At 41.6% G+C, this 22,272-nt stretch overlaps 1 protein-coding gene across 1 annotated transcript; it reads right to left on the minus strand.

The window, feature by feature from the left end:
• Window positions 1-776: 776 nt before the first annotated feature.
• On the minus strand, window positions 777-1,820 carry LOC138902523 (uncharacterized). The gene is made up of 2 exons (XM_070190401.1): window positions 963-1,820; window positions 777-863 (listed from the first exon to the last, which is right to left on the minus strand). Exons 1-2 carry the CDS (start codon window positions 1,818-1,820, stop codon window positions 777-779), a joined length of 945 nt encoding a protein of 314 aa, XP_070046502.1.
• Between the last annotated feature and the right edge of the window lie 20,452 nt (window positions 1,821-22,272).

The raw sequence follows: 22,272 nt of genomic DNA on the forward strand, positions 1-22,272 counted from the left end.
AAATCCACATGTTCTTTTGTTCCACATCCGGGCCTTTTCCTCTATCATAATTTGATTTGAGCATACTGAATCCAAACGTAAATCCAGTAAGATCCACTTCAATGTACCAGCTGCTACTTCGATGTAGTTTTTTTTAAATTAAATTTCCCAGATGTTGGGGTTGTATATTTCATAAGAACAGAGGATTACAAAAACGGGTATGTCCATGCCCTTGAAAATACAACATAAGAATAACTAGCTATCCTTCAAAAAAAGGGGTAGGGAGAAATATATACTTCTCTAACCCATTACAAAGCGAATAATTAGTTCACAAAGAAATTTGCCTTATCGAACTTGGTTCTAATACTAGGCATCTGAGTCTTGTCTAGATAGAAAGGGCCTTTGGCACCTTTAGGGAGTTGTTGGGATGTAAAGAAGTATGATTCTTTAGAAGAAGTAGTTGCTAGCTTAGCTAGGTAATCCGCCACTTGATTAGCCTCTCTATAGCAGCGAACAACGTTAATATTGGCCTCCTGAATCATTTGAGAGGTACACTCCATGATGTTGTTCGACTTATAGTTGCTGGTTCTATTCTCTTTGAGCATATTTGCCACAATCTATGAATCCAACTCCAACGTGAATCCTATGTAGCCATTTTGGACATACCAATTGCAACCATACCAAGCAGCCTGCGCTTCTATGTAATTATTGCTACTACCCTGAGTTGAAACTAAAAAAGTCATAACTAAGTCTCCCTTGTCATCTCTGAGAATTCCTCCAATCCCAGCTTTTCCATTCTACTTGATGAAGCTACCATCAGTATTCAATTTAAAGTAGCCATCCTCCGGTTTATTCCAGTTGACAACAATAGCTTTAGGAATAGGCTGAAGATTTAGAACTATATTACAGTAGTTGTTCCATGGCATTGAGATTTTGCAATTAGGGAAGGCTTTGGCGATTGCAGCTCCAATGATTCAAAGTACTTGTTGCTCCATTCTGAATAAGTTGAACTTCTTTTGACTACCATATTTACAAGAACATCTTTCTTTCCAAATTGCCCAGCAAATAATAGTGGGGGTAATTTGAAGAATCAACTTGTGAACTACATTTCGCTCCTTAACCTGCCACCACTTGTTAATAGTATATCTAACTGTCCTTTGATGATGTATAATTCCTAAGGGGGATCCTATTAGTTTCCAGATATAACTAGTTGCTTCTCCTTCCATGAAAACATGTTGAATAGTTTCATTTTTAGGATTAGCACAACAGTTACATCTGGAAACTATTTGTCTTCCAAAGTTGACTATCACATCATCAAAAGGTAGTTTTCTATACCATAATGTCCAAGTAAGAAAAGAAATTTTAAAAGGGATAGAAGAATGCCAAACCTTACATAGCAGATACTCCTTTGGTTTACTTTTTCTGATAAGTTGCGTAGTAGTCTTATTGGAGTATCTACCATTTAGCGAAAGATCCCAGTAAATCTTGTCTGGTAATGAGTAGTTCCCAATTTCAATCTTCTTTATGTGTTGAACTATAGAACTTGGTAAAATATCTTGAAGTTTGTTGATGTTCCATTCACCATTCTGGATGAATTCCCTGACAAGAATCTTAGGGTTTTTGTATGTACCAGGGGTCAAGTTGGCGAGAGGACCTTTACAGGTCCAATTATCCCACCAAAAAATTGAGTTACCTTCATTAATATGCCAAACCATATGTTGTTCTGCAATCTTTCTAACCTTTGTCAAATGTTTCCATGAGTGAGAGTTGACAGAAGTCCATTGCTTAGCGACATGGTGAGCTCTAATGCAATATTTGTGCTTGAGAAAGCTAGCCCACATAGATGGTGTTGTTCTAAATCTCCACTATCTTTTGATAGCTAGAAGCTCACTGATATCTTTTATTTTCCTAATTCCTATGCCTCCCTCGTCAATAGGAAAACATAGGTGCTTCCATGATCTCCAATGGTACTTTTTATGGTCACCATCAGTGCCACAGAAGAAATTAGCAAAGTATTTCTCAAGGAGATGAAATGTGGCTTTAGGAGGATTCATAGAAGAGAGAGTATATATAGGAAGTGATTGGAGGACACTTTTAATAAGAATGAGCCTACCTCCATAAGAAAGCATCTTACCATGCCAACCATTGAGTCTTTTAATGACCTTATGAACCAAATAGTCAAAGTAAACAATTTTCTTTCTTCCTACATAAAGAGGACATCCGGTAATTAAAAGGAAACTCCTTGTCCATAAAGCCTGTGTAATCTCTCATCCTATTAATTCTGAGGGCACAAGTATTAGGGCAGTCAAAAAGAAACTTTTATCTCTATTGACCAACTAACCTGAGCTCATCTCGTAGGCCTTAACTACATTCATAATCATCTCAATAGAGGTACTATTACCATTACTAAAGATAATAATATTATCAGCATAAGCAAGATGGTTAATAATAGGCCCCCTAAAAAGGCATAGAGAAAGGAGAAAAATTGTCATCATGATTCAGATTATTCAGAGACCTAGAAATGACATCAGCTTCAAGATTAACGAGAGAGGGGGATATGGGGTCCCCTTGTTTCAAACCCTGTGAGGATGTAAAGAAACCGGTTCTGTTACCATTAATAATAATAAAGTACTAAACTCCGAAAATAAGATTATTGATCAAATCAATCCAAACTTCTGAAAATCCATATTTTCTAAGAACTGATGTAACAAAGACCCATGACATTTTATCATAAGCTTTTGCCATATCTAATTTGATAACAAAATTACCTCCAGTATTTTTCTCAGAAATATTTTGAATAATTTATTGAGCCAAAAGAACGTTTTCAGTGATCAATCTATCTTTCACACAGCCCGTTTGATTTTCACAAATAAGTTTTGGAAGCAAAGGATTCAGCTTTATAGAAAGAATTTTATTGGTAAAATTGGAAAGGCTGATAGTCCTGAATTCAGAAAAATTGGTTGGAACATCATTCTTAGGAATTAAAGCAAGGCAAGTATGAGAATAGAATTTTGTAAGTCTTTTACCATTGAAGAACTCCTTGACAAAAGCAATGATATCATGTTTGATGATGTCCCAGCAATGTTGAAAGAAAGTACCAATATAACCGTCCGGACCAGCTGTACTATCTACACTTAAACTGAATACAGCTTCCTTGATTTCATTTTCATTAGGAATCGCAGATAACTTCATGTTATCTTCATCTAATATGCACTTTAGAATACAGGTCAAAAGGTAGGGGTTGAGGGTGGGCTTGGGAAGATTGAACAGGGAATCAAAGTGTTTGACAGCAGCCTTAGTAATATTTTTTTCTTTTTGTATCCATTTGGCCATATGGTTTTTGATTTTGTGAAGTTGGAGTCTTCTTCTCTTTTCTCTGAGAAGACTATGAAAATACTTGGTATTAATATCTCCATCTTCGAACCATTTGGTTTGGGCCTTCTGTTTGAGTAAAGATTCTTGCTAACTATCTCATCTAGGAGTTGAACCTTGACTTTCCATTTACTCACTTTATCATTGATGTCCCCTATATCCTCTCTGGACCATTTGCTTAGTCTCCTACTAAGCATTTTCAATTTAGATTGTAGGATCCACATAGAGTTACCAGAAATACTAGAATCCCATACCACCTTGACAATGTCTAAAAAATATTTTTGGCTGACCCAAAAATTCAAGAACCTGAAATAACTAATGTGGTTGTGGTTATTGTTGCAACACTTCATGACTAAAGGCCTATGATCTGAACCTGTTCTCGCTAAGTGCTTAACAGAGTTATTCTGGAATTGTTGTGCCCACAAGTCATTGATAAAAATTCTATCTAGCCTTTTTCAGACTCTTTTGCGAAGACTCCAATTATTACACCAAGTGAATTTAGGACTAGAAAAAACAAGATCCGTAACCCCACAATTATCCATACAATTAATAAAATCCAAGCTTCTATGAACTCTTTGAGGGTTCCCTCCTAGCTTCTCCTCTGGATCAATAATCACGTTGAAACATCCCCCAATACACTATGGGACAATCAATGATAAGGCTATCCTCTACCAAACTACCCCACAGCTCTTTTCTCTCAACTGCCGGGCATTTTGCATAGACAACTGTGATGTAGGTGCTATGGTTACTAATGTCGTCATCAAACTTGATGGTAATATGTTGTTCATCCTCTGCAATCATCATATGGTTGCCATTTTTGTTCCAGAAACACCAAATTTGACCATTGAAATTGGAAGTACTATGTTGAAAACCAAGAAATTTTCTGTAACCCTCAAGCTTTTCTTTACCAATGTAATGTTTAGATATAGCTACAAATTGAACCTTGTTAATATTTCATAAGTATTTCAGCTTTTGAATGGCTTTTTTGGTTCTCATTGCCCTAATGTTTCAAAATATTGTGCTAATCATTAGAACTTATAGGGGAGGTGTTCTGTTCCTTCCGTTTGAAAGATCATTCCTATTCTTGTGCTTTGTTCTGGATCCTCTGGTGTGACTTATTCCTCTTGTCATGGGAGAGCATTTTCTAAAATCCTTTCTATCTTGAACACTTTTTTCAACATTGTCTTTGGCTTTCTCTTGGTCGTGGGACTATTTTTGTAACAAGTGTTCTTCAGCAGTATCCTTGGATTGACTAGAATTCTCCATAGTGGGGTTTAAACTGGCTGCATTCAAGTCTACTTTAATTGAATCTCCGGATGTTTGATAATCTCTGAAGGGAGGCTAGAGGAGCTGCAACTGTCTGCAATATGATCCACTTGATGCACCTGGTTAGCTATGTTACTAGTACTTTTGTCTTCTGTACTACCTTTTTCCTGATTAGTAACCATTGCTACTTCATTTGACACTTTCAATCTTTTTCAATGATATCTTCCTTAGTCGTTGAGAGTTGTTGTTGTTATTGAGCCGGAGTGTTGAGTAATCCCTGAATCTGAAGATTTTCTTCCATAACTACGAGAGAGTGTACATTTTGAGTAGAAGCGTAACTCTTGGTCTGCTATTTTCTGTAACTTTCTTGCGAGGTCACTGGTTTGAACACTACTTTGCTCTTCTTTTTTTGCATTCTTCTGGCTTTAGTATTCTTCTTCTTTTTTTTCTTTAACTTTTTTTCCTTCAGTGGGATCTACTTTGTGAGTAGTGGTGTTATTTGCTTGGAGTTGATTAGCATCTATAACCTGGTGCTTGCCATTGTCATTGGTGACTTTATTTTCCTTGTCTATGATGGCCTGGTCCTTTCCTCTTGACCCAATTGTTTTAACTTGGGGTTAATTTTGTGCCTCTTTAATCACTTTTCCATAGATATCCATTCCAGATGTTTCAGCTATCAATGAAGTTCCTAGATTATCATTCTCCACGTCCCTATTAGTTTCAAGGTTGGCTTTCTTTTTCAAAAATCTACAGTTCATCATGTTATGTCCCAACTTCTTACAATGTTTACAATATTTTGGAACTCCTTCGTATTCCAGCTTTTGGGTAAAACCTTGGAGAGGCGACTCCTCATCCTCTGACCCAACCCAAACAGATTGAAGTTGAGGTTTATGGAGGTCAATTTCGACTTTGACTTAGGCTATACTTGGTCTTGTTTTTCCACTAGTCGCAACATCCACTGTTAGTGGTGTACCAACAAAACATAGAATTTATTTCACATAGTGCCATGAATGCATATTATATGGAAGGCCAGGGAGGAGAACCCATACTGGAACGATTGGGCTATCTTCCTCTGGTTTGAAGTCGGAGGACCATTTTTGGAGCCACATCTGTCTTCCTTCAATTTAAATAACCCTTCGGTACCAGATGGTTTTGAAATCTTCATCAGTAGTGAAGTCGAGAAATACATTGAAATTATCATAGACACCAATTTTGACATTTTCTTTCAGCGAGAATTGTTTCCTGAATCTTGACCTAATTCTATCAATTTGTGGTCGAGGTTTCAAGAATCTGCCAACGATAGTGCGTTTGCATTCTTCATCCATAATGCCATAATAATCTTTGGCTTTGAAAATAACTGTCGGCATCCCATTGTGAGTGGTTTGCCTAGCTACAACTGATTTGCGAGGGTGTCGTGCCGGTGTCGGTGCCGTAGAAGTACTAGCAATTCCAGCGATAGTGTTTGCATAAGAAGGTTTAGGGGCAATTCCTTCTATGGTTGTGTTTGTCACAGCTGGAGGAACCAAATGATGTTTCGGACGCGCCAGATCGGCACTGCCCGGAGGCTCTATTCGACGGCGCATAGGTTTTAATTGCTATTTAGCCGTTAATAGCCGTTTGAGAGAGTAAAGTTCTAGAGAGAGAAAAAGCAAATTCTTTAATATAGTTCGATGTAATTGCATCTCAAAATTGCATACACAAATGGCCTAAACCTCAACTTCTAAAGGCGACACTTATCTTGTTGTCTAGTTTTCTTGTCTTGCAATTTGTTGCACTGTATATACCAAATATACCCAACAAATTCTTCCTCATAATGTCCAGAATTCAACAATATACCTGCCTCAATAAAATACCTATTACTGACAGTGGCATTATTTGTTGCATCTAAGTTTCTGTTGTTCACGTAGATGAACATGTATTTTTGGATAGGGGATGTGTGTGATCTCCTAGAGTAATTAGCTGATTTCTTGACATGATACCACTCATGGAATTTACGATAAATGAATTGCATTGGGTGTTAAATCTACAATGCCACCTTCGTCACTGTTATCAAGTTTCTGGGCTTTGCACTTCTCTTGCGCTTCTTAAAATCCATTGTAGATGTCCTTCTTGCGGTCAAGTGCTCTCTTATTGATTTACCGCATGCACTCTTTACCACTCCTTCAAAGGAATGAGTACAAAGTACTAATACCACTCATTGAGTTCTTATTAAAATCTAAGGCATGAGGACATTAACTTGTCCTTCATGAGTTGTTGGAGCTGGTGTGGATGTCCCTTTGCATCCTTGTATATGTTCTGTTAAATCTCCAGCGTTGTTATCCATCAGCTGAAGTACCTCCCACAGTTGTACCTTAGAATTGTCTGGGTCTATAGCACATTCATTTTCCATTCTGGTCACGTAGTGTACTGTCCTTAAATGTCCCGATGTCTTGTAAACTATCAATGCAGTATTCTTTCCAATCTCTGCCTGAAGGAACAAACAAGAGTAACACAATGCAAGTATATTGAAGGTGTGCATAGATATTTCAGTCCCTAGTACACTCGAGGTCCTCCTTGCTTCCATGCTTGTATTTATTGTTAATACTCCTTCAAGGGAATGGGTACTAAGTGCTAAAACCACCCATAGAATTTGTATCAAATAGTAAGGTATGGATGCAGTATCGTATCCTGCAAAAAAGAACACATGGTTAGTCCATAATAAAACCACCAGATTCTCCACCAAAGGGATTTGAACTAGGTGGCACACAATGATGTTGCATTTCTTCTCCTCCTCCTTTGAACTCCTCCCTTTTACACCCCTTATCCCCTTGCAACCCTTATTCTTAAGTATGAACATTGTAGCTTATCATTATTAACAATCCTTCTCTCTTGCATATCTAGATCACAAAAGCAATGACACTCAATAGAGCCCATATCCAGCGCATAATTTGTTAGGTGATCTGCCAATTTATTTCCTTCTCTAAGAGTATGAGCTATAGTTACATTGAGTCGTGCCATTATCTGCTTAATCTCCTCTACCAGTATAGCCACAACCCATGTGATGACCCAAAAGGTCATCTTATATTTTAGAACTCGAATCTGCGCTCTTAAGCCTTAAAAATCTCATTTTTACCCTCCTCGATTTGCGTGCACAGTCCGGGCAGGTTTCTGGAAAAGCTTTTATGTTGAAAACTAATGAAAATAAGAATTTTTGCCTTAAAAGTTAATTTTGGTTGACTTCGGTCAATATTTTTGGTAAACGGGCCCGAATCCGTACTTTGACAGTCCCGGTATATCTGTATCAAATTATGGCACATGGGCGTATGCCCGGAATCGAATTTGGAGGTCCTTAGCTTGAGTTATGAATCTTTGATGAAAATTAAAAGTTTGAAAATTATTTATTTTTAAGAATTGATTGATATTTGGCATTGTTAGTATCGGGTTCTTATTTTGGTTCCGGAGCCCGGTACAAGTTCATTATGATATTTAAGACACTTTTGTGAAATTTGGTAAGAAACAAAGTTGATTTGACGTGATTCGGACGTCCAGTTGAGAAAATAAATATTTTAAAGTGTTCTTGAGAATTTCATTTGAATTGGTGCTAAATTTAGAGTTCTAGGTGGTATTTTGGCGATTTGATCACGCGAGCAGGTCCGTATGATATTTTTAGACTTGTGTGCATGTTTGATTTGGAGCCCAGAGGGCTCGGGTGAGTTTCGGATAGGCCACAGGATGTTTTGGACTTTGGAAATTTGGTTTTTCTGCAGAATCTGTGTTCTGGCATGTCCTTCTTCGCGTTCGTGAAGGCACTCTCGCGAACGCGAAGAGTAAACTAGGTAGCTGAGGGTTTCTTTTTCGCAAACATGAAGGCTTGGTCGCAAACGCGAAGTGATGGGGGCGTTACCCTTCGCGAAGACGACAAGCCCATCGCGAAGACGACAAGCCCATCGCGAACGCGTAGCGTTAGGCACTGGGGAGGGTGAGTCAGCCTTTTCTACATCGCGAACGCGAGCAATATCTCACGAATGCGAAGACTAGGGAAGAGTAGCCTACACGAATGCGAGTACTACCTCGCAAACGCAAAGGATTGGCAGGCCATACACTTTGCGAACACGACAGTGCTCTCGCGAACGCGATGAACACTGTCGCCCAGCACTTAACAGAATCCAAAACGGGAGTTTTGCCAAAAAACTCATTTTTGTCAAAAACCAAACGGTGATGGGCGATTTTCAAGAGTCATCCCTTCCCCAAATTATTGGTAAGTGATTCTAAACCATTTTCTTTCAGTTACCCATTACATTTCTTGAATTTTCAACCTAAAATCTAGAGTTTTCATGGTAGAATTAGGGGTTAGGGTAGAAAATAGGGATTTCGGGTATTTGGGGATTTAGACCTCAATTTGAGGTCGGAATCCAAAACTAATTACATATTCGGGCTCGGGGGTGAATGGGTAAAAAGATTTTGGTCCGAACCTCGGGTTTTGACCAAGCGGGCCCGGGGTCGATTTTTCAACTTTTTGGAGGAAAAATTGGAAAATTTAATTTATGAAATATAATTGATTCCTTTAGCAATATTTGATATTATTGAGTCATTTTTGAATAGATACGAGTGGTTTGGAGGTGAATTCCAAAGGAAAAGCTGTGATTGAGAATTAAGTGGCCTTCGGAGCGAGGTAAGTGTTGTGTCTAACCCTGACTTGAGAAAATTAGGAACCTTAGATTATTTGCTAAGTGAAATTCATGTGAGCGGCGTATATGTGAGGTGAAGAGTACTTATGCGCCGCCAATTTACTTATTTTCCATGTTTCTTTATTTTTCTTATATTGTCTTATTCCTATGCCAAATTGCTACGTGTTATACTTGTGCTGTTCAAATTATCGTTCTTATCATGTTTACGAAATTTTCTGGTGATAATTGAGTTTTTATTTCAAAGTTGAGATTGATATTATGGAACCAAATATTGAAGTAAGGTTTGTACTTGTTATTCTATCTCCCTGTTGTTATTCATGCATTGTATTATGGTAAGGGAGAGTGTTAATGCACGAAGGGTGATGCCGTGCCATATTGTGAGTGTTAATGCACAAAGGGTGATACCGTACCATATTGTGAGTGTTAATGCACGAAGGGTGATGCCGTGCCATATTGTGAATGTTAATGCACGAAGGGTGATGCCGTGCCATATTGTGAATGTTAATGCATGAAGGGTGATGTCGTGCCATATTGTGAGTGTTAATGCACGAAGGGTGATGCTGTGCCATGATATGAGAGTAAAAGCACGAAGGGTGATGCCGTGCCGTTTCTATTAATTTTATGGTGAGATTGAGAGTAAAAGCACGAAGGGTGATGCAGTGCATTTTTCTTTACTGTATTCATTATTCCTGTTGATTCATGGTATATTAACTGCTCCAGTGATCATTCTGTTGTAGTTCTTTATCTGTATTCCCCTTAGTATGTCTCCCATCCCGACATTTCCTGTTTAGTTCTTCATTCCTGTTATTTGCGTATACACTGTTAAATTGTACAGGTTGATTGTAGGTGCCTTCCCTTAGCCTCATCACTACTTCATCGAGGTTAGGCTCGACACTTACCAGTACATGGGGTCGGTTGTACTGATGCTGCACTTTGCACTTTCTGTGCAGATTTTGATACCGGCTCAGGTTGATCAAGATTTGCTATTGGTCCGCTGTCCGGAGACTCAAGGTAGATCTGTCGGCGTTCACACACCTTGAAGTCCCCATCCATCTTTTTATGTCCTACTCTTTTCTTTCTTTTAGACAATTGTATTTTTTTCAGACTGTTACTTGTAGTAAATTCTAGAATGCTCGTGAATTGTGACTCCAGATCCGGGTGGTAGTAATTAATATAGTTTTATGATATTCCGCACTTATTATATTTTATTTTAGTTAATTATTGTTATTTACTGAATAGAAATAAGGAATTGGTTTAATGATTCTCTAACGTTGGCTTCCCTGGCAAGTGGAATGTTAGGTGCCATCACGGTCCCGTCGGTGGGAAATTTTGTGTCGTGACAGTTGGTATCAGAGCACTAGGTTACATAGGTCTCACAATTCACGAGCAAGCTTAGTAGAGTCTGCAGGATCGGTACAGAAACATCTGTGCTTATCTTCCAGAGGCTATGAAGTTTGGGAACAAGTTTCACTTCTATTCTTCCTTGTCGTGCGATTTTGCTTTCTCAATACTGATTGAACTCTTCTACTCTTATTCTCTTGTAGATGGAGAGAACACGTACTGCTTCCTCAGCTGAACAGTAGCCAGAGCCTCCAGTGATAGCTCCTATGCGGGGCAGAGGTCGAGGCCGAGGCCGTGCCAGAGGTCGAGGTAGGGGTAAGGCTCAGCCTAGGGCCCGAGCAGCAGCCCCAGCAGTGGAGCCTCAGATATAGATTGACGAGAAGGTTCCAGCCCAGACTGTTCCTGTCGGACCAGCTCAAGTTCCAGAGGGGTTCATTGCTACCCGAGTACTTCAGGACGCTTTGGTCCGTTTGGTGGGCCTTATGGAGAGTGTGGCCTAGACTGGCGCATTTCCCATGGCACCAGCAGTCTCTCAGGCTGGAGGAGGAGCCCAGACTCCTACTACTCCTGCTCCGGAGCAAATAGCTCCCTAGTATCAGGCTCCAGCAGCTCAGCCAATCGGGTTAGTTTAGCCGGTTATTGCCGCACAGGTCGGAGATGGGCCAGCTATGTCTTCTGAGGCTTTATGGAGATTAGACAGGTTTACCAAGCTCTTTACTGTTCACTTCAGTGGTTCTCCTTCAGAGGACCCCCAGGAGTATCTTGACAGTTTTTATAAGGTTCTACGGAACATGGGTATAGTGGAGACCAATGGGGTCGATTTTGCTGTAATTCAGATGACTGGTTCTGCCAAGAAATGGTGGAGAGATTACTTGTTAACCAGACCAGCTGGGTCGCCTGCTCTTACTTGGGACCAGTTCTCTCAGCTCTTCATAGAGAAGTTTCTTCCTATCACATTGAGAAAGGAGATTCGCCGTCAGTTTGAGCGTTTTCAGCAGGGCGGTATGACGGTTACTAAGTATGAGACCCGTTTTGTAGATTTGGCACGTCATGCTATTCTTCTGCTTCCCACAGAGAGAGAGGGTGAGGAGGTTTATTGATGGACTTCCTCAGCCTATCAGATTGCAGATGGCTAAGGAGACTAGGAGTGAGATTTCTTTTCAGGCGGCTGCTAATGTCGCGAGACGAGTCGAGATGGTTCTTACTCAGGGAGGTTAGGGGTCTGACAAAAAGGCCTCATCATTCCGGTGAGTTCAACGGTGCCTCATCTAGAGGCAGGAGTACTTTTGGTAGAGGTCATCCTCCCAGCCCATTTCATTCAGCGCTCCAAGCATCCCACAGTGCCTCAGGTGGTCGTGGCCCTCAGATGCATTATTCCGACCAGCTAGCCTACAATGCACCACCAGCTCCTATTAGTGCACCTCCACTCCAAAGTTATCAGGGTGGTTATTCAGGTAGACATGGTCAGTTTTAGGGTCAGCAGTCACAGCAGCTGAGGTTATGTCATACTTATGGTGATCCGAGTCATATTGCTAGATTTTGCCCTCGGGCAATGGGCAACTCACAACATCCGAGTTCTCGTGCCATGGTTCCGGCACCAGTTGCTGCACCACCTGCTCAGCCAGCTAGATGCAGGGGTCAGGCAGCCAGAGGTAGGGGCCAGACAGTTAGAGGTGGAGGTCAGGTCGTTAGAGGTGGAGACCAGCCAGCTAGAGGCCGCCCCAGGGACGTAGTTCAGGGTGGTGGGGCCCAGCCCCGGTGTTATGCTTTCCCAGCCAGGCCCGGGGGGCTGAGTCATCTGACGTTGTTATCACAGGTACTATTTTATTTTGCAGTAGAGATGCTTCAGTTCTATTTGATCCGGGATCTACTTACTCCTATGTGTCATCCTATTTTGCTTCCTATTTGGTTGTGCCCTGTGATTCTTTGAGTGCTCCTGTGTATGTGTCCACACTAGTGGGAGATGCTATTGTTGTAGATCGTGTTTATCGTTCGTGTGTGGTCACCATTAGGAGTCTTGAGACTCGTGTAGATCTTTTACTTCTCAACATGGTTGATTTCCTTCTGAGTCACTAATTTTGTTTTTGAATTGTTTATAGGGTACGAGAATGGCTCTCAACAACGAGCCCATTGGTAATTTGCCATTGGGGGAAGAAGTGGACGATGATCAAGGAGATGAGGTTCTTCCCGAACCTCAAGCAAATAGGCGAGGCCGACCGCCTTATGATAATGTTCCCGTCCCTCCCCCACCTCAACCAAGAGCGGCAACGCACCGGGTGTTGCCGAATGAGGGTTATGCTAGTGCTATAGTCCCGCCCCGCATTAGGGCGGGCAACTTCCAAATCACTAACGTGATGCTTACACTACTTGAGCAATGGGATCAATACTACCAATCAATGCATGGTCAACCAACTTACCGGTGGAAATTTGATGACAACACCATATGCCGAAGCTTGCGAAATTTTAGATGAAATGGCGGATACCTCATCGGCATGGCAAAGTAGAGCAAATGTTCCTCAAGGTGACACCAATGTCATTCACCTACACAAGGAACTACATGAACATGGGAAAGCTATTTTAGTATTAACCACTACAATGAATCAATTGGTCAAAGCTCAATTGCAACAAGTTCAAGGGCCGAAACAAGTGAATGCGATGGAAGGTGTAAATATGATGATGAACAAGAGACGGCAAAAAGGTCAACAAGGGAAAAGCCGTCTGGAACAATTCATACAAGATGATAGTGGGTATGACCAAGGTGATTCGTATAATGAGCAAGAAGAAGAAGTGCAATACGTCAACAATTATCAAGGTCAAAGAAACAATACTCAAAATCAACAACAATGGAGATTACAAGGAAATTGGAACAACCAAGGCCACCAAGGCAATTGGAGTGGTGGCATTAACAATCAAGGCAATTGGGGAAATAACAATAATCAAAGCAATTGGGATGGCAACAATCAAAGCAATTGGGGAGGTAATCAAGGAGGGTGGAACAACAACAACAACAACCGGGGGTTAGGTTTTCAAAGGCCCCTGATGTTCCAACAATAGAGAAATCCACCTCCCTATCCTTCTCAAGGCCCGAGCTCTTCTAACAATGAGATGGGATGGATTAAAAATATGTTCAAACAAATGATGGAGAAAAATGCCGACTCCGATACTCAATAAGCCTCCCACAATACTTCAATCCACAATTTGGAGGTTCAACTTGGCCAAATCTCACAAGCATTGAACACTCATCGTAAGGGGGCACTACCAAGTGATACGGTGGTGAACCCAAAGGGAGGGAATAATATGGGACATGCTATGGCCCTGACTACGAGAAGTGGAAAAGGTGGAGATGCAACCACCTCAAATCCAAGAAGAATTGTGGATGATGATGTTGTAGTTCAAAAAGATGAAATTCCAAGCAATGTGGTTCAAGCTAATGACGAAGTGAGAATTGATATCGATGAAAATGTGGAGGAGACGCAAGAAGAGGTGAACCCATCTAGGGATCACATGATTGACATACCGGAACCGGTAGTGCCAAAGGCTAAGGCACCAATGCCTCCTCCTCCTCCTCCATACTCTTAAAGGCTTGCAAAGAAAAATGGTAAGAACAAATTCAAAAAGTTTATTGACATGATGAAGAGTTTGTCTATCAATCTACCATTGGTTGAGGCGTTAGAACAAATGTCGGGTTACGCAAAGTTCATGAATGACTTAGTCACGAAGAAGAGGTCGATGAATTGTGAAACTATCAAGATGACACATCAAGTGAGTGCTATTGTGCACTCAATGGCTCAGAAATTGGAAGATCCGGGTGCTTTCATAATCCCTTGCAAGTATCAACTTGATGTGATTTAGGGGCAAGTGGCAGATCAAGAGACCAAGGCCCACATCTATGAGATTGCAAATGGCAGATCGGACTATGAAGAGACCATTGGGTATTATTGATGATGTGTTGGTTCGTGTTGATAAGTTCATTCTCCCGGCAGACTTTGTGATCCTTGATTGTGAGGTTGACTACGAGGTGCCTATTATCTTGGGTAGACCTTTTCTTGCTACAGGGAAGGCTCTTGTTGATGTGGAAGCCGATGAGCTCACTTCCCGGGTGGGTGACGAAAAGGTGATTTTCCATGTGTGAAAATCGATGAGGCAACCAAATAGCAACGAAGTTTGTTCATTCATGGATTTAGTGACCGAAGTAATTGTTGATGATGCTAGTGTTGTGATGAATGTTGAGGATACCTTGGAAGCTGTGTTGCTCATTCATGATGACGATGAGAAGGAAGGCTTTGTGGAATGTGTCAATGCTTTACAAGGAATGGGGTCATATACTTATGAACCCCAAAAATTATCCTTAGATCTTGAGAACCAGAAGACTCCTCCAACAAAACCCTCAATCGAGGAGCCTCCCACTTTGGAGTTAAAGCCTTTTCCTTCACATCTCAGGTATGAGTTTCTTGGACCTTGTTCCAGTTTACCTGTTATTCTTTCCTCTTGCTTGACTAACATGCCGGTAGATTCTACTTTGGTGTGCTCCAAAAGAGGATGAAAGTGATAGGCTGGACATTGGCAGATATTCGGGGTATAAGCCACGCCTTTTGAATGCACAAAATTATTTTAGAGGAGGATGTCAAACCCTATATGGAGCATCAAAGAAGATTGAATGAATCAAGGTAAGAGGTAGTGAAGAAGGAGATCATAAAGTGGTTGGATGGCGGGGTAGTTTACCCCACTTCCGACAGCTCGTGGACCTCTCCGGTGCAATGTGTCCCAAAGAAAGGGGGCATAACTGTGATCACTAATGACAAGAATGGATTGATTCCTACATGAACGGTGACCGGGTGGATATTGTGCATGGACTATCGGAAGCTCAACAAAGTCACTCGGAAAGATCATTTTCCGCTTCCATTTCTTGATCAAATGCTTGGCAGGTTGGCCGGACGAGCTTTTTATTGTTTCCTTGATGGATATTTTGGCTACAATCAAATTCTCATTGCTCCTGAGGACAAAGAAAAGACTACTTTCACTTGTCCCTATGGCACTTTCACATTCTCGCGGATGCCATTTGGGTTATGCAATGCACCAGCAATTTTCAACGGTGTATGCTGGTCATCTTCACCGACATGGTGGAGCATTTTCTTGAGGTCTTTATCGATAATTTATCTGTGGTTAGGAATTCCTTAAATGATTGCTTGAAAAACTTGGATAAGGTCTTCGCAAGATGTGAGGAGACAAACTTGGTGTTGAATTGGGAGAAATGTCACTTCATGGTCGAAGAAGGCATAGTCCTCGGCCACAAAATTTCAAAGCATGGTATTGAGGTTGACAAGACCAAAATTGAGGTGATCTCCAAACTCCCCCTACATCCGTGAAGGGAGTGAGGAGCTTCTTGGGTCATACGGGGTTCTATCGCCGATTCATCAAGGACTTTTCTAAGGTGGTGAACCCCTTGTGTAAACTTTTGGAGAAGGATGCCAAGTTCCATTTCAACGAGGAGTGTATGAAGGCATTCAAATTGCTCAAGTTCAAGTTGACTACTACTCCAATTATCACCGCACCGGATTGGAGCTTGCCATTTGAGCTCATGTGTGACGCTAGTGATGTGGCAGTCGGAGCAGTTTTGGGGCAACGTATCAACAAAATCTTCCAACCGGTCTATTATGGAAGCAATACCATGAATGATGCCCAAGTCAACTACATAGTGACCGAAAAAGAGCTCATTGCTATTGTCTTTGCTACGGAGAAGTTCCGCCCGTACTTGATGGGTACAAAGGTGATTGTTCATACCGATCATGCGGGGCTTCGGTATTTGATGAGCAAGAAGGATTCTAAAGCAAGGTTGATATGGTGGGTGCTTCTATTACAAGAGTTTGATCTAGATATTCAAGACCGCAAGGGTAGTAAAAATCAAGTGGCGGACCACTTGTCCCGATTGGAGGAGGGGGAGGCCAAATGATGGCCTTGAGATAAATGATTCATTTCCCGACGAGCAACTCCTAGCTATTTCTATGACCGGGATGCCATGGTTCCCCGACTTTGCCAATTATCTTGTGAGTGGCATTGTACCAAATGAGTTCTCTTCAAACCACAGAAAGAAGCTCGAATGAGATTGCCTTGACTATTATTGTGATGAGCCGTTTCTTTTCCAGATATGTACCGATGGTGTGATTCGATTATGTGTGTTGGAGGAAGAACAAACGGGTATTATTGAGGCTTGCCACTCTTCACCGTATGGTGGTCACCATGGTGGAGCAAGAACGGCGGCAAAAGTTTTGAGTTGTGTATTCTATTAGCCTACTCTCTACAAGGATGCTAGTGAGCTTGTCAAGCGGTGTGATGAATGCCAAAGGGCCGGTGGGATCTTAAATAAGAATGAAATGCCTCTCACCACCATTTTGGAGATAGATATTTTCGATGTGTGGGGTATTGATTTTATGGGTCTGTTTGTTAGCTCTTGTGGAAACACCTACATTCTAGTTGCGGTGGATTATGTATCTAAATGGGTTGAGGCCATTACTTTGCCCAACAATGAAGCAAGGAGTGTGGTGGCATTCTTGAAAAAGAACATCTTCACGAGGTTTGGTACCCCAAGAGCCGTGATGGGGGTTCGCATTTTTGCAACAAGGCTTTTAATACCTTACTCACAAAGTATGGTGTCACTCACAAAGTATCAACCCCCTACCATCTTCAAGCAAGCGGACAAGTTGAAGTCTCCAACTGGGAGATAAAGAGTATTTTTTCAAAGACAGTCAATGCCAACCGGACAGATTGGCCAAGAAAATTTGATGATGCTCTTTGGGCTTATAGAACGTCCTACAAAACACCGATCGGGAAGTCTCCATACCAGTTAGTGTTCGGGAAGGCATGCCATCTTCCGGTAGAACTTGAGCATAAGGCCAGGTGGACTTTGAAGAAGGTGAACCTTGAATGGGATATCGCTGCAAATCTAAGGGTGTCACAATTGAATGAGCTTGATGAATTCTGGTATCATACCTACACAAGCTCGTTCCTTTACAAGGAGAAGATGAAGTACCTCCATGACAAGTACATCCACAACAAGGAATTTAAAGAGGGTGATCTTGTGCTATTGTTCAATTCCCGGTTACGGATGTTTCCGGGCAAGTTGAAGTCAAAATGGAGTGGCCCCTTTAAAGTGGTGAATGTAACCCCATTTGGTGCTCTAGATTTGAAAAATAAGAATGCTGAGGTGTTTAGAGTGAATGGACACCGGGTTAAACATTATCTTAGAAAGGTTGATGATGGCCACATTGTGGCGGTTCTTCATTTCAATTGATTGGTAATCTGCGTCGTGCCACGACGTTTAATAAAGCGCTTCTTGGGAGGCAACCCATGTGTCGCTTTCTTTTTCTTTTCTTCTTTGTTAGATAGGTGTTTTTTTGTGCTAACTGGTTTTGAAGTGTATGCAGGAATGGGTGTGCATTGCAGGGATTGTGCAAGAAAAATTGGCTAAGTGTCACAAAAAGTGCGGACCGCACAACCACTCTACAGCCGCACAATTCTGTGTGCGGTCCATAACTGAAAGATCAAAATTGCATGCTCTCTGAAGTTTGGCCTGTCAAAAATCCTTAACAAAGTGCTGCCGCACACAAAATTGTGTGGTCCGTAAAAATTATGTGGCCGCAATCACTTTTGTGTGGTCCGCAGAACGTCTTTGAAGGAACAGGTAGTTTGGGCCCAACGGGCCAAAGTATAAATAGGGCTTTTCTCACCTTTTTACACTTTACATTCTCTGAACCTTCAAGCCCTAAGTAAACACAGTGCATCCCTCAAAAATTCTCAAACGTCAAGCATTTCATCTCTTAGATTCTCACCTGCATCCTCCATCACTGGTATGTTCATTTCATCTTTAGATCTTTCATCTTCTCTTAGTTTGTTCTTTTGTCGAGGGTTAATTTCATGCCTAAAAATGTCAATAGCTAGTCATCTTTGCTCAAAATCATGAGGGTAGCTTCATAATTGTTAATTGGGCCCTAGGTAAATAGTTAATCGTGCTTAATTGTTAGGGCCATGTCTAATTCTTGCAAAACTTGTATGACTCGTAAAACAGTGTCGTGTTAATCCAAATTGTTCGGCTGCACACACTTTCATGCGGTCTGCAGTCTCTAAGTTAGGGTATCTGTATGCTTGAATTGTACGGACTTCACTCAAAAATATATACGGTCCGCAGTGAAATTGTGCGGCCGCACTCAAAATTGTGCGGTCTGCAGTGGACTTGTGCAGTCGCACTCATTTTTTGTGCGGTCCGCACTACTGAATGATCAGAGACTCCAGTATTTTGAACCTGGGGATGTGCGGCCGCACTCAAAATTGTGTGGTCCGCACTTTTGGCTGTGCGGCCGCACTCAAAATTGTGCGGTCCTCACTTTTGGTTGTGCGGTCACACTCACTTTTGTGCGGTCCGCACTCGAAAGTATGCGGCCGCACTCATTTTTGTGTGGTCCGCACTGCCCTTTCTGAGACTACTTTACTGCAAGTATTATGCATGCATCTGTAGTTTACAAATCTAATTGATTCTTATCCTTATGCATTGCAGACAATGGTTCGATCACATGGCAAGGGAGAACCCTCCCGAGGCTGAGGTCGAGGCAAAAACAACCTACAATTAGCAATCCAAAGATCCATAAGCAAGAAGGCTATGGCCAACCGAGTTCCTGAACCCTCCGAGACCAGTGAGTATCTCCCATCTGGGGAAGCTTCTGAGGGAAACTCCATGCAAGCACAGCCGGAAGCCCAATCACAACAAGTCCCAGGTAGATTCCACTTAGTTGATGAGTCATCCTCCCAAGCTAGTTCTTCTAAAGGTTCAGAAAAGGGTAGCCAAGATTCTGACCCCTCTTCCTCACATGCCCCTAGTGAACCAACCAATGTTGATGATGAAGATGATGCCCCAGATGACGGTAGAGGGGGAGACACTCAAGTGGGTGGTCTTGAGAGGACAAAGAAGAAGGAGATGTGGGAAGACAGATTGGTCAGCTTGACTGCTTTCAATAGATGTAGAGAGTGGTGGCCCCAGAGATCGCTCACTCTTGAGCGACAATTCTTGATTAAAGATTTGGACAAGCACAACCCAAATGTACTCAGACAATTTCAGGAGAGAAAATGATGGAAATGGTTCACCTAAAGCGCCCTAGATGCAAATGAGCACTTGGTTAAAGAATTTTATGCCAATGTGGCTCACATTAAGAAGGCTACCAAGGTGACAAAAGTGCGAAATCTGAAAATTCGATTTGACTCCTGTGCTTTGAACTCTTATGTGGGATTTGAATAAGTGGAGGTAGCCCAATACTTGGAAAAGCTGGTTATGGGTGATGCAGCTCACCCGTGGCTAGCTGAGATTTTGGCGATTCGAGGTTCAACACCTCTGTGGCTTACAGTAGGTGTTCTCATAGTTCGTGTCACCCTAAACTTTGAAGCAAAATGGTGGCAGACTTTCGTGTGCAGCCGCATTGACCCGTGCTTGAATGAGAACAACCTCCCACTTACCCGAGCAGTCCTGGTGGCTTCGATTATGGCTGGGTACCTGATCAATGTGGGTGCTATAATGTCAACCAACATCACTTTGGCTGTCCAGAAGGATGAGAGATCCTACCCTTACCCGAACTTCATCACAGAGTACTTCAATGATCAAAATGTGGAGCCGAGGCAATTTGATACTAAGGTAAAGGCCAAGAATCCTTTCTCATGGTACCACCTACAGGGTTCTGCCAACCCGAAGTTCAAGGGTAAGGCAACTACCTCCGTTGGACAGTCTGAGGAGCCAGTGGTAGTAGTTACTGATTCTGCTGCTGAGCATTCCACAGTAACCAGTCCTTCCACCGGGATAGTAGCCATGCCACCGATGTCGTCTTCTAGACCACCAACTTCATTGTCAGTGCCATTATCAGTGCCAACTTTATCCACTTATCCATAGACTGCGCTGCGAGTCTCCCAGACATTGGTGAGTCTCAACAACTGGATGCAGGCAGCTACTTCAAAGCTGTCTGGCATATCCAGTGCTGTTGCAGCACAATCAGCAGCCCCAGCAGCACCACAGGTACCTCCGTCAATGGAGGAAACAATGAAAAAGATTCTGGACAACCAGAAGACCATTATGGAGAATCTAATGGTGCATGGGGAGGTCATTGAGGAGTTGGGAAAGAAAACAAAGAAGATGCGGAAGTCTCAGGCATCGAAGAGGTCAGTGGACAAGTTGAGAAAAATGGCTGCCAAAATTGCATCTGCCGGAGATTTACGATTGGATTTACTCATGGAGACAGCACCAGCAGTACACAAGGCACCAGAGGCAGTAGCCGGCCAGTCTGAGGAGCCAGTTGCGACTGCCTATACCGCTAAGGAGATGATCCAGATGCTCAGCAACCCTGTTGTCCCTCAACAAGGTGATGATGAGATACAGCTAGAGGAGACAGAGGGTGCTGCAGATCCCATGCAAACTAAGACCACATAGGGAGTTCTCTTAACTCTCTACCCTTCCTTGTTCTTATTTTTGTTAAGCATTGAGGATAATATTTATTTTTATTCGGGGAGTGGTCTATTTTGATTGATTGACGTGTGGCCTGCAATAACTCTTATACTATTTTTTTCATTTATCTTTATTTTCTCTTTAGTATGTATATATTCTCCCCCTTCGTTTGATGTATATATTCATTTTACTTCGGTTTGTATATTCATTTATCTTTCTTTCCGTAGTGTAATTCATAGCTTCTTTACTTTGTATTTCTTAGTAGTAGAACTTCTTGTTTACTTTAGTAGTTTCTTTTTGATTTGTTAGCTTCTTTTTATGTTTGAGTGATCAATAAGCCTTTGGTTTTCTTAATGCCACGGTTCTTTCCAAAGGTGGATTTTGTGTGAACCGGGTGGCTCTTCCCAATAATGGATGCGTCACAACCTTCTTAAGGGATTGAGTCCGTTTTCTTTTATGTTTAAGCAAATATAGTAGTAATGAATAAAAGAGTCTCTAATATACTTCACTTTGTACCAACACATTTACCCACGACCTTATGGTTAAAACCAAATTGTTGGCAGAAATTAGCTCTAGTTGTGACTTTTTGACTCTTGTGTTAACTTAAGCAGTCATCGAGTGGTCCAATCGAGCCATTTGTGATTCTCAATCTCAACTAGGGTTATTGTGGGCCCTCGACTCCATTCTCTTTAGCAATCCAGCAGCGTGAGAGGTGAGGTATTGAATTGCAAGTCCAAGTTCCCGTGCTAATAGTTTAGAATTTGCCCCGAATATTTTTCTAGGCGAAATTCTAAGTGTAGCTTGGATTGAGAAATGATTGTAGGCTCTCCTTGGTCCAATTTGAAATTTGAAATCTTCCATAGCCTACCAATGTGATATCCCTAATTAACCGTTTTGGGCCTAAGCCCTCTTTCTTTCAATAACCACGTTACAAGCTTTTATTCGTTTGGTAATGACCCTCTCTTGGCACCCGATCTTTCCTTAGCATTCTTGAGAAACAATTGGAAAAAACATAAGTTTGGGGGAGAGACGAGGAGTCTGGAAGTGATAAAAGGTATAAAGAAAAGAAAGAAATGAAGAAAAGGGAAGTCAAAGAAAAGAAAGAAAGAACAAAAAGAAAAATACCAAAAAGAAAGTGAATAAGGTAGAAAGTTGAAGGGATTCAAAGAAAAC

Source organism: Nicotiana tomentosiformis, chromosome 12 (genome assembly GCF_000390325.3).
Source record: "Nicotiana tomentosiformis chromosome 12, ASM39032v3, whole genome shotgun sequence".
Classification (NCBI taxonomy): domain Eukaryota; kingdom Viridiplantae; phylum Streptophyta; class Magnoliopsida; order Solanales; family Solanaceae; genus Nicotiana; species Nicotiana tomentosiformis.

What these genes read in the sequence shown, in the direction of transcription:
- LOC138902523 (XM_070190401.1), bottom strand. Translation starts at nt 1,820, where the DNA reads ATGTGGGCTAGCTTTCTCAAGCACAAATATTGCATTAGAGCTCACCAT. An exon ending in TATTCAGAATGGAGCAACAA is followed by an intron (nt 864 to 962) that starts GTACTTTGAATC and finishes CTAAATCTTCAG; the next exon opens with CCTATTCCTAAAGCTATTGT.